The 13,427-nt window shown below is 31.8% G+C and overlaps 1 protein-coding gene across 3 annotated transcripts; it reads left to right on the forward strand.

Annotated features, from left to right (window-relative positions):
• The first annotated feature begins 1,149 nt into the window (after nt 1–1,149).
• LOC139497931 (uncharacterized) lies at nt 1,150–11,029 on the forward strand. 3 transcript variants are annotated; one of them, XM_071286180.1, is made up of 3 exons: nt 1,150–1,300; nt 4,556–4,889; nt 8,975–11,029. In XM_071286180.1, the coding sequence occupies exons 2-3, from the start codon at nt 4,562–4,564 to the stop codon at nt 10,957–10,959; spliced, it is 2,313 nt and encodes a 770-aa protein (XP_071142281.1). In that variant the 5' UTR covers nt 1,150–1,300; nt 4,556–4,561; the 3' UTR covers nt 10,960–11,029. The 3 variants fall into 3 exon arrangements, with proteins under 3 accessions (XP_071142281.1, XP_071142279.1, XP_071142282.1); XM_071286178.1 differs by lacking the exon at nt 1,150–1,300 and adding an exon at nt 2,150–2,309; XM_071286181.1 differs by lacking the exon at nt 1,150–1,300 and adding an exon at nt 3,179–3,252.
• The last annotated feature ends 2,398 nt before the right edge of the window (nt 11,030–13,427 follow it).

A 13,427-nucleotide genomic window follows, 5' to 3' on the forward strand; every position in this document is an offset into this window, starting at 1 on the left:
TGTCTCTACGACTTCCGGTTCTTAAGTTTGGTATTGCATCATATATTTGATGATTAATTTTGACCTTGGTGAACTTTGAAATTGTCCCAATTCTTTTTCTATAATGTTGTCCTTCAACTGTAGATCATTTATCATTTAACAGATTTGAGATATCTATTGTTGCTGTAGAAATAATGCAGTTTGAAGTTTTTTGAGCGGAGGCATGTATTTCAGAATCAACAAGAGCGTACCTCTTAAAATGTTTAAGAAATTGAAGAGGTTACCATAGTTCTATGTTTGACCAAATACCAAAAACATTCCATGGAAAAAAACGCCAAAAATTCAATTTGAAATTTTCAAGTTTTGCATTGACTTTGTAAGTTTCATAACTTCTATTTATATAGTTGATATTGCATCATTATTTGCACTTTATCAATTGGGATCATCTGATATATCAAATTGAAGGTCTAAATGTACTCTACTTAAAAATGAAAATTTTAAACCCCCTTTTCATATTAGGAGGACGGGTGGGGTCATTTAGTGCAAACAATCAAATTTCTCAGATGGTAAGGTTGTCGCATATCAAATGAAAGAACATAAAGTGTACATTTCAAATTTCAAATTGACGTCTCCCAAAAATGGGTTGGATGGGGTCATTGAGTGCAAAACATAAATTTTCTTTTAAGATAGGGTTGTTGTATATCAAATGAAAGGTCATGATGTGTATATTTGAAATATCAAATTCCCGACCTCCAAAAATTACTTGGATTGGGTTATTAAGTGCAAAAATCAAACTTTCTAGAACATGGCGTTGTCGCATATCAAATGAAATCTCATCTACTCAGTGTTATATATATCATAATTCCGATCTCAAAAATGTAGGCGGATGAGGTCATTAAGTGTTAAAAGTGGAAAGTTTCAGAAGGTATGCTTGTCGTATATCAAACGAAAGGTCGTACAAGCTACATTACGAAAACATCACTTTTACAGGAAAGACCTTTCAATTGTTTTACAAACAATTGAGATACTAGTTTTCCTTCTAAATTTATAAGACTTTTAGTATGATTCAATATCTAAAAATAGTTTCATAGTTTCATAGTTTATTAAAGAAAACTCAGCCGCAAAAGACTGCGTAACAGGAGCATATTAATAGAAGTGTTACATTGCAATAATGATATAAACTTTAAATTACAATTAATTTTTGAATGCCTCAGGAAATGATTTGGTCAATTTCGATATAAACGAAAGTGGAAATTCCTGTTGGATTCGATGCAAGCGTCCATTTATTTTTAAATTTTATTAGGATTATATTGTAGCAAAGGTAAGTTTATTTTTTTTATTAAATATTCTTCACAAAATGGACTTAATTTATATCGTTAACAATTAGGTTTAAATTTTAATTTATTTCACTACTTCATCATGTTCATCATGTTAATACTGAAAAAAAAAACAAACAAAATACAAAACATCACATCCCTAGGTAACTTAAATAAGAGAGGTCTATAAAAACTTACAAAACCAAACGTTAGACTTTATGATCCAACAAAACGATTGAAAAAACATTGTAGTAATCCTGACTGCTTCAAATTTATATGATAATGTTGAGAAAATCAATCTTTACAACAATAAGACTCTTGCAACAAGAAAGAGCATTTCTTTGTTTTTTTAATAATCATTTGTTAGCATGGTTAGAAGAATTTTTTTTTAAACATAAATCTAAATCATAATCATGATAATATTAAATTGTATTTCATTATTCATGTTATTAAAGATGAACTGGTATTATTCCTTCCATCATTCTATCTGTTCTTGCTTCTGTCCGTTATTAATAAGTCAACTTTTGTCGTTTCGTATCAACTTCTCCTAATTTTACTTATTCAAAGTGACACCGTATAAACAATATAGTCAACATTTTGACGACATAATGTTGTTTGTTTTTCTATCGCCTAGATTTTCTTTCTAAATATGTAAATGTTATTATAATGATCATATATTGACTATTGTTTCTCTTTCTATTTATTTCGCCATCGTGGTGTTTTTCATCTTAACGAGTGCATACATACAAGGCTAAACAGAACAAGTCTTCTTTAGGACAAAAGAGCACTTTGTTTCAACAATTTATTTTTTGAGTGTGGTTTTTTTCTTTCTATATTTATAAGTATGATTCAATATCTAAAAATAGAAATGTAACATAACAACCATGATATAAACTCTAAATTACAATTGATTTTTGAATGCCTCTCAATTTCGATAACGAAAGTGGAACTTCCTGTTGGATGCGATCCAAGCGTACATCTTTTAAATACCTGTAAGCTTATATTGTAGCAAAGGTAAGGTTAAATTTGATTAAATATTCTCCACAAAATGTACATGATTTATATTGTATACAATTACTTCTAACCTTTAATATATATTACTGAAATGATATAAAAATATGTATAACAAAAATACCGAATCCCAAGGTAACTTAAAGAGGTTTATAAAAACTCTCAAATCAAACGTTTGACTTTGATCCAGCGAAACGAATGAAAATAATCGTCACAAACCTGAGCGCCTCAAATATACATGACAATGTTGACGAAATCCATCCGTAGTACTGTCAGCTCTTTAAGTCGCACCATGACAGAGCGTTAAATTTAACAGAAAGAAGAAAAACATAAGTTTCATATAAGATTATATTCAGATATCAAGATACACACACAAATGAATGAATCAGAAAAGTTCGTTCGTAAGCATTATCGAATACATTAATGTTACTTTGTTATCATAAATGACATGTTATATCTAATTCCGTCATTTCCCTTTTGCTCTGCTGCTGTCTGTTGTTCGTCGTGTTTTTGTGTTAGCTGAAAACTTTCCTCCCTATTCTTACATGTCTTACTTGTTCTTTATACAAAGTGTACGCCGTATTAACAATCGAGTCAACATTTTGACGAAAGAATGCTTTCTATAGATGTGATCCTATAGCCGAGTATTTCTGATCATTAAACTTTTTTTTAATCGAAAAATATGTCAACACTATTCTTTATTTAAACAGTTAATATGCATTGTGAATATATCTATATGTCAATGTCATATAAACATTTGTTTTTGTTCAAATTTCTAAAAATAGAGGTGTACTATAACGATAAAAATAGAAGATTTAAATTACATCGATATTTTAAATACATAAAAATACGACTGTGCTAATTTTGATATCGAAAGTGGAAATTCCTGTTTAATTTGATCTAACCGTACATTTATTTATATTTATAAAAGAGGTAAAAGGCTAGGGTAAATTCTTTTACATTTATCTTTTTGATATGTCTAAAATTTCTGTAATGTATATCTCAAACATTGTCAAACAGATATATTAATGTTTTCAAAAAGTATACACATAATATTTCATTATGTTAAAAATGGTGGATTAAACCTGGTTCTAGCTTTACATGTCTTTTGTATGACAGTGCATAACATTCAATTATATTTACATCAATGTGTACGTGCACATTACAAACAGACATAATCGGGAAAATTGTAACATATGATGCACTCTTGGTCAGTATGAAAAACAAATATGCCAACAACGATCAACAACGAAAAACAAAAATGTTTAAAGACAAAGCTGATTCTCAAAATGAAAGTCAATAATACAAAATTGACCGTTCCACAAATCACTCAAAATGTAAATAGTTATCAAAGGTACCAGGATTATAATTTAGTACGCCAGACGCGCGTTTCGTCTACTTAAGACTCATCATATCCATTTAAACACCGAAATGTTGACTAATGGGCTGGTGATACCCTCGGGGACGAAACGTCCACCAGCAGTGGCATCGACCCAGTCAAAATATTTATACAGCCAAACAAGTACAAAGTTGAAGAGCATTGAGGATCCAAATTTCAAAAAGTTGTGCTAAATACGGCTAAGGTAATCTATGCCTGGGATAAGAAAATCCTTAGTTTTTCGAAAAATTCAAAGTTTTGTTAACAGAAAATTTATAAAAATGACCACCTTTTTTATCTTCATGGGAACACCGAAATGTTGACTAATGGGCTGGTGATACCCTCGGGGACGAATTGTCCACCAGCAGTGGCATCGACCCAGTGGTGTAAATAGTTATCAAAGGTACCAGGATTATAATTTAGTACGCCAGACACGCGTTTCGTCTACTTAAGGCTCATCAGTGACGTTCATATCAAAATATTAATGAAGCCAAACAAGTACAAAGTTGAAGAGCATTGAGGATCCAATATTCCAAAAAGTTGTGCCAAATACGGGTAAGGTAATCTATGCCTGGGATAAGAAAATCCTTAGTTTTTCGAAAAAATCAATGTTTTGTAAACAGGAAATATTTAAAAATGACCAAATTATTGATATTCATGTCAACATCGAAATGTTGACTACTGGGCTTGTGATAAAAGTACTAAGCCACGCCTAAAGGATATTACCACAAATTGAACAAACAGTCAACATAAATAGTTTACAAAGACAAATAAAAGAACACTTTAATATTATACTGAATTTTTACTTCATTATTAAAGTAAAAATTAGACATTCACAGTATGCACTATATATTCAATTTATACTTTACAGCTAAGCATGAACCGAAACTCGAGAAACGATGAAAACGATAACGATCAAATTGTACGTGGATTTACAAAAATAACGTACTGGGAAAAATACGGCGTCAAACGTTTTCCTTATTCTGGAAGACGCAAATACTCACCTTGTGTTTACCAATCAGAAGACGGAGGGATCATTATCTCAAATGACGTTCTCGGATTGACAATTAAACAGTTTGAACGAACGTATAAAGAATGTTTAGACAGAAGAAAAGCACACGAGCAGTACATACTTAATATAAGATATCCTGACAAAACATCAACCGAATATATGGAATACTTAGAGAACAGTAGATATTGCCAAGGTAACTACATTGTTATAACTGTGACTTAATATTCAACGATCAAAGAAAAAACGTGGAACACGCCTTTAGGTCCGCATTTTATACGACCGCAAAAATTGAAAAATTTTTGGTCGTATATTGGTATCGAGTTGGCATCGTCGTCGTCGTCGTCGTCGTCGTCATCGTCGTCGTCGTCATCGTCGTCGTCGTCCGAATACTTTTAGTTTTCGCACTCTAACTTTAGTAAAAGTGAATAAAATCTATGAAAGTTTAACACAAGGTTTATGACCACAAAAGGAAGGTTGGGATTGATTTTGGGAGTTTCGGTCCCCACATTTTAGGAATTAGGAGCCGAAAAGGGCCCAAATAAACATTTTCATGGTTTTCGCACTCTAACTTTAGTTTAAGTAAAAAGAAATCTATGAAATTTTGACAGAAGGTTTATGACAATAAAAGGAAGGTGGGGATTGATTTTGGGAGTTTTGGTTCCAACAGTTTAGGAATTAGGGGCCAAAAAAGGGCCCAAATAAGCATTATTCTTGGTTTTAACACAATAACTTTAGTATAAGTAAATAGAAATCAAAGAAATTTAAACACAAGGTTTATGACCATAAAAGGAAGGTTGGGTTTGATTTTGGGAGTTTTTGTCCCAACAGTTTAGGAATAAGGGGCCAAAAAGGGTCAAAAATTGAACTTTGTTTGATTTCATAAAAAATTGAATAATTGTGGTTCTTTGATATGCCAAATCTAACTGTGTATATAGATTCTTAATTTTTGGTCCCGTTTTCAAATTGGTCTACACAAAGGTCCAAAGGGTCCAAAATTAAACTTAGTTTGATTTTAACAAAAATTGAATCCTTGGGGTTCTTTGATATGCTGAATTTAAAAATGTACTTAGATTTTTGATTATTGACCCAGTTTTCAAGTTGGTCCAAATCGGGGTCCAAAATTAAACTTTGTTTGATTTTATCAAAAATTGAATAATTGAGGTTCTTTGATATGCTAAATTGAACTATGTATGTAGATTCTTAACTTTTGGTCCCGTTTTCAAATTGGTCTACATTAAAGTCCAAAGGGTCCAAAATTAAACTAAGTTTGATTTTAACAAAAAATAAATTCTTGGGCTTTTTTGATATGATGAATCTGAACATGTACTTAGTTTTTTGATTAGGGGCCCAGTTTTCTAGTTGGTTCAAATCAGGATCCAAAATTATTATATTAAGTATTGTGCAATAGTAAGAAATTTTCAATTGCACAGTATTCAGCAATAGCAAGAAATCTTCAATTGCACAGTATTGTGCAATAGCAAGAAATTTTCAATTGCACAGTATTGCGCAATAGCAAGAAATCTTCAATTGCACAGTATTGTGCAATAGCAAATATTTTCAATTGCACAGTATTGCGCAATAGCAAGAAATATCTAATTGCACAATATTGTGCAATAGCAAGAAATTTTCAATTGGAGTTATCTTTCTTTGTCCAGAATAGTAGTTGAATCAACTTGAATCATTGTTTTAAACAATATACAATGTATATTCACTTTTATTACCAACTGATAAATTAAAACAATCTTTACCATTCAGTGATAACAAGCACTTTATTTTACATTTTGATATTTTATGATGTATTTAAATGAGTAGTGTTGCAAACTCCATTTGAAATTTGAATTGAGATCAGTTTTGGAAAAAGGGAAAGGGGGATCTGAAAATTGGGGGCGGGGGGGGGGGGGGGGTAATTTTTCTCATTTCATATTTCATAAATATAAAGAAAATTTCTTCAAACATTTTTTTGAGAGGATTAATATTCAACAGCATAGTGCATTGCTCAAAGGCAAAAAATATATTTTAAGTTCATTAGACCACAATCATTCTGTGTCAAAAACCTATGCTGTGTCAACTATTTAATCACAATCCAAATTTAGAACTGAATCCAGCTTGAATGTTGTGTCCAATACTTGCCCCAACTGTTCACGGTTCAACCTCTGCGGTCGTATAAAGCTGCACCCTGCGGAGCATCTGGTTTTGTTTGATTTGCAGTTTGTTATTATGAAATCGAGATATATATTAGGATATTTTTTCTGTTTTAATGAGAATTAAAATCAGATGCTGAGTCAATATCAAAAGCCTTTCACTATTTTGGAACTTGCCTTCTTATCAATTTGTCATATGCAACTGATCTCCAAGTAATCACCATTGATTGTAATTTTGTGACTTTGAATTTAATTATATTGGTGTTATTTGACTTTGTCTTGGTTGCTAGTGATTTTTCATGCACTATGTCACATACAATTGATGGTATAGTACCGTTGTTGTAGGAGATATTTTCGTACTAAAATCACCTTTGCATAACGAGCTTTTGTCCTTGTAAGGTTGATGGCCATTACTGTCAATTGCAATTATGCCATTAGACGGTTCATCTGATGCAATATATCGCACGAAAATTGAGCCACAGGAACAGTTTTATTCCATACACAGACATATACTCTATATTTACAACCATTTAAAGAAAACCACATGAAGTTTAATGACAAACGAAACAACTATCAGCCAAAATTTAAAACAAAAAGTTAATTTAAGCATAATACGCAACCGTGTGCCCTTAACAATGAAAAAAACCTTTACTCTATATTCGTCAATAAGGCTTCTCAAGTGTGAAAACTAACGACCTAGTTTATTATCAAACTATCAACCAAAAACAAATATGACAGATATGACCAAACGACAACTTCTTAACTACAGCCTCCTGAGTAATGACAGTCACACGAAGAATGTTGCGAGGTTTTACAGGTTGGTGAGCAAACAACCCTCTCCTAACAGTGGTATAAGAATACAACATAAGAGCACACTGTAAAAATCAGTTGAAAATGGCTTAAATCGTAAGATCGATAAAAACAAGTTTCGCCCGACAACCGAAAACACATACAACTTACGCAGCGGTTTTCTGTGCCACCAAACGGATGCACAACAATTCAACTCAATGATACGGACTTAAACATGACTTCATAGAGAACCTTTTTTTTTTTATATCTGAGGATAAGATATATTCGAACAATTTTACAATAATGACGAATTAATGTCGAACATGCTTTTTCAGACTTAAAATGTATGATAAATCAGAGTGTTAAACCTTGCGTTCGTTTTGGTAGAAAGAGGTCATAAATTGATTGGATAAATCCCCTTTTCTTTTCACGAATGTGACCTACCAAATTAGACTATTTATCGGCTTTGAAATAACACGAGCAACACGGCTGGTGCCACATATGAAACAGGATATTCTAACCAATCTGGAACACATAAGATCACCCTTGGTTTTGTGTTGCTTAATCTTGAGTTTTTCTATGTTGTGTCTTGCGTAGCGTGTACAATTATTTGTTTATCGGTCTTTTTTTTTGTCATCAATAGCGTTGTCAATATAGTTTCGATCTATAATATTGACTGGTTCTCTTGTATGTGTTGCCCCTTTTTGCTTTGTCAAGAGTAATCATTTATCAAACACGTCTAGTTATATTTCCCTTCTACAGAAATATTGTGATATTCAGCTTTCGGTTTTAGTAAGATGAACTCTTAAAAAACAATATAGTGATCAACACTTACATCTTGTAATACTTCATTTACAATTTGGCAATACTATTTAAATATATGCTTTTTACACACCTTATACTACAATTATATGTTACGTGATTTGAAATCTCAAGCTTGCTTTGTGAAAAAAGACATACACCGATATTGATGATATACTATCACTCGAAAAAATAACTAACTTCAGTAAGGGTGAACATCTTAAAATCCCAGTGATCTAAGAGAAACGACGAAACAACAATGTAGAAATCCTTTTTCATATCGTGATCTTTCCTAGATATCAACACAGACAACATGGACATACGACATTCAACATGAAGTAATGGCATTAGTCGCGAGTTCACAATTCATAACAGTAGCATAATTACTACCACATTTGTAGGCGATTCTTTTATTTATTTACCTTAGATACTACGTTTCTCTTGTCAATGTTTACACTCTCCGATCTTTTTTTTTTACAAGGTTTTGTTTCTTACAACACAACCAAAAACCAAAATAAAATCAACACAATTGAACAATATTTTATAGATTACTTGTCCTGTACGGAAGACGATTTGAAGGAAAGATACTTATACCAGAACTTAGTTAATACAGTTGGTACTGAAATAGACATACGTAAAAGACAACAACTATTTATCATACAAGATATGATATGTAATGCAGAAGCTCCAAAAGCAGACACAATAATCTCAAGTGGCAGTTTAGCAGAAAGACTCGATTTACAAGGTAGTGATATGGATATCATGTTCGTCCTCAACAACGTAGATGTAATACAGGATTTAAGGAATATGAGACACCCAGTACAATGTACAACATTGGTTATGGAGACAGATACAGATCATCCTGGATTTACCAGACTCCGATTGATAGCAGGAGCGGATGGGGAAACATATGAATACTTTGAAAGTACTAGTAAAGGTTTATGTTTATCAGTGAAAAAATTTGTTAGTAATATAAAAGAGATTATTCAACTGCAGCATCTATCAACACACGGCCCGTGTTTATCAGATCAAGGTCAGTACGTGGATTATGCATTCTGCCTTCGAAGTAGATATTTACCTTACAGTACAATAGCATGGGCATCGCGTTATCGACATCAATGGCCACCTAATTCTACAATTGACAAAATTGAACAATACGGATGTTTACTAGTACCTATTGGACCAAGAACTATCCCAGACTGTAATATATTATGGAGATTATCTTTCTCTGTAGCAGAAAAACAACTTGTTCATTCGTTTAATTTCACTCAACTGTTATGTTACTGTCTCCTCAAATTAACGTTAAAACTAATTATTAACACAAACAAACATGTCGAAGGTTTATTGTGTTCTTACTTTCTGAAGACGGCTTTATTCTGGGTCTCAGAGGAGGTAGATATTGACACGTTTCAAATATCGAAATTATTTGTTTGTTTTTCTCACTGTCTAAATAAATTGATATCATGGGTAAAGAAGTGTTATTGTCCGAATTATTTTATACCTGAGCACAACATGTTCCTAGGAAAAGTCAATTCAGATAATAATACAATACTGCTAAATGTTTTGTATGGCATAAAATGCGATGGAACTGACGGATTAACAAAACATTTATTTCCGAACGACAATGGAAGTTTATTAGGATCAAATAGTGAATTTTCGTTCATTAAGTTAGACTTTTTCTTTTACAGAATATGTTCCACGAGTAATATGTTAGACATATCACAATGTTTAAAGACACTCATGTCTATTGAATCTTTAATCAAGTCCAAATATGCTACATTTATTATTGAAGTATGTAAACATCATCACGCTGTCAAAAGTCAATTTGCAGCACAATTACTACCACCACCTACAATAACGAGTGAAAGAGGGACGAAAGATACCAAAGGGACAGTCAAAACTTACAACATACACAAACGTTATCATAGACTTTTAATAGAAGGTACAAAAAGAGATGCTGTTTCGGGTTGGTTGTTATACGCCTCGTTTTATTATGTAACAGGACAGTATAATGTAACACTCAGAATAACGGAATATGTTTTGTCAAGATGTTCACCTGGTATGTTGTTCATTGGATGTTCAACCTACAGTGAAGAGGATAAACTTGATTATAGAAATAAGGTACATTCTAAAATGACACTGAATGAAAAGATGCGAACAGCTACTGTACGTAATGTTCTTTACAGTCAACACTCATCATTAATACCAAGGGAACTACAGCTGGAAGTGAATGATGATGCACAATATTTATCGCCAACTGTTATGTCTCACTGTCTTAGATTTCTATGTTATTATCATCTTGGAAACATACCAAGCAGGCAACAAGCTTTAAATGATTTATACTTAACTGTGAAAAATAAGAATTTTGTCTATTCAGGTACGTTATCTGTTTCATTAACAATTCTTGGAGTATGCTTTGAGATATCCGGTGACAAGGATAAAGCCTATCCGTGTTATGATTTGGCTTTACAATGTGATCATATGATATGTTCCTCTGCAGCAGCGAGGAAATCCAAACGTTTAGAAATTTAATATAGTTTGTCAGTTTCAACAGTTTTTGGAGCATGCTATTTCATATGAGTAAATAAAGGTACTGGTAATCGAAGATAATATGTTTATTCCGATTAATTTAAAATTCCAACTGATACGGTGATTGAAGGCATTTTAATAAACACTCTGCACTCATCAGTTATAATAAAAATAGTATAACTGAAGGTAGTAAACAGAGACATCTATTTAAAGCGAAGTATACGTGATTAACTACTCCATATACTTTTTTTTTTATATTTTACATGTGGATTCTGCTGTAAAAAACATCAGAAAATAAAATTGTAAGGGGGTGACCGTTATCGTTTTTCAGGTACAAGCTGTTGAAATCAAAAGCATGATACGCCAGAAATACAAAGGAATGTATTTGGACAATCATAATAAAGGCACATATTTTTACTTTATCATGACTTTCTTATTCGTTTGTCCACATAATTGTTTAAACAGATAATGTAATTTGCAAATTAACGACGAATCCATTGGTGCAAAAGTCCTTTGCAATCGTGGTAGTTCAAGCTATATCCTCTGTTAGTTGGATTTTAAGAAAAAAATTAATATAGTTTGTAAACATTCTACATTTATTTTGCTGATACATATTTTCTCTATTTGAGGTTTGTTATTTACAATGATTTATTTATAAATCTGAACACATGCGAATTTCTGATGTTTTTTTTGTTATTTTTCCTCGCATATTCTATCTAGGTAGGTTTCAAATACGATTAATGTAATTAATGGTATGCCACTTTGATTACAATGAATTCGTATATATTTTTGTCTGTGTGTATTTATATCTGCTTTGCATTTAAAATATCTCCAATAAACGACATTTGGGCTGTATTTTTGTGTATATCGGTAAAATTTAAGTTTTCCTTATAGAGGAAACATTAAATGACATTTTTTGGCTATATCCGATGAGGATATTACTTTTTACAAATAGTTACAATAAGGCATGTAATGGGTCACGGGCCTTACTTTCTTGAAAAAAAATAAATAAAAAAGTTTATTAACTGTATATTGAATGATATTTGGTAAAAGTTTTTTTAATACAAAATACATTTTTGCCACATGACAAGAAAGGAAGCTTTTAAATAAATACCCGATCTACCTTAACTGTTGCAGATAGTTGTCTCATTTGCAAGCATACCACATCTTCTTATTTCCATAGTGTATCAATATATAAAGCAAATATTTGCATTAGAACTTGTAAAAACCTATTGCATTACATTATACACTTAGTTTACCCTTATGCTTTTAGACCTTCCCAACGAAGATCCCGTATATGAATTTCAGAAAACTAAAACAGATTGGAGTTTTTCTTATATAACTTCCCGTCACACATCATTGTCTGTGTTATGCCTTAGCATTGTGTATTCTGTAATACTATATACGTATTGAAAAGTATTTCAAAGCTCGGTGTATAGTGATATGCTGTAATTGTTTTGGTGTAATGATATAAATGTACGAATGTAATGCTATTGAATGTAACAAACTTAAAAAGTTTAGGTCACCGTACGGCCATCAAAAAATAAACAAATCCCAAACCGATAAGTCAGCAATACAATGCCCCAAAATGACAAATGTAAAGCCATTCAAACGAGAAAACTAATGGCCTAATTTATGTACAAAACTAATAACGAAAAATTAGTAACACATCAACAAAAAGGAACCACTGGGTAACATGCTTCTGACTTGGGACAGGCACATCAATATGAATTATCCTACACTTTTCAATTGCATTAAAACGAGACATTTCGTCGTCTTTCCAGGTCAACAAACAATATACTGGTACTAATTCGTTACCTACCATATTACGATACAAAGCAGAGGCTGGTTGGGTGGTAAATGGCATTAGGCCCTGGTAACCACTAACGGAAAAAAAATTGGTTGCTATATAAGGATACAGTTGTGCCCCTATATTTGAAAATTTCTGGATCCGCCTTTTTACACAGTTATGACAGTGATGTGAATTTCATTTTAAACTATAATTTTTTAATAATTTTCTTGTTTTATTTTAAGAAGTTTGATACAACTAGAAGAAGCATTGTCACTGGTTTAGATTTTTTTCTTATTTAACAAGTTAAATTGTAATTTACTATTTCCTATTTTATTGCTAAAGATATCTTATAAAAAATATCGGATTTAACACAAAAACGTTAATGCAACACAATAAAGTATTTAAATCAGAAAAAAAACCCAGAAACTCTGGAATGTAAGGTGTATCAAAACTGTAGGATTCAGGATCAATTTTTGCTCTATTTCAACTGTTTTGTTTTTCAAACTGGATGTGATGTATCATGATAGTAATATGAATTAGTTAAATCTCCCACCATCTTGTATTGTGAAACATAATAGAATATTCTGTTTTTGTCATCAACATGTTTTATTGAATGAGCAGAATTTTAAAATAGAAGTGCAATTTATTTTAAGGCCTTTAACAAAACGATAAAAAGTAA

This window comes from Mytilus edulis, chromosome 12 (genome assembly GCF_963676685.1).
Source record: "Mytilus edulis chromosome 12, xbMytEdul2.2, whole genome shotgun sequence".
Lineage (NCBI taxonomy): Eukaryota > Metazoa > Mollusca > Bivalvia > Mytilida > Mytilidae > Mytilus > Mytilus edulis.

Bases quoted from the DNA above. Each gene is read 5' to 3' on its own strand.
- LOC139497931 (XM_071286180.1), top strand. From the start codon at position 4,562: ATGAACCGAAACTCGAGAAACGATGAAAACGATAACGATCAAATTGTA. The intron at 4,890-8,974 runs GTAACTACATTG...AATATTTTATAG, and splicing joins GAACAGTAGATATTGCCAAG to ATTACTTGTCCTGTACGGAA.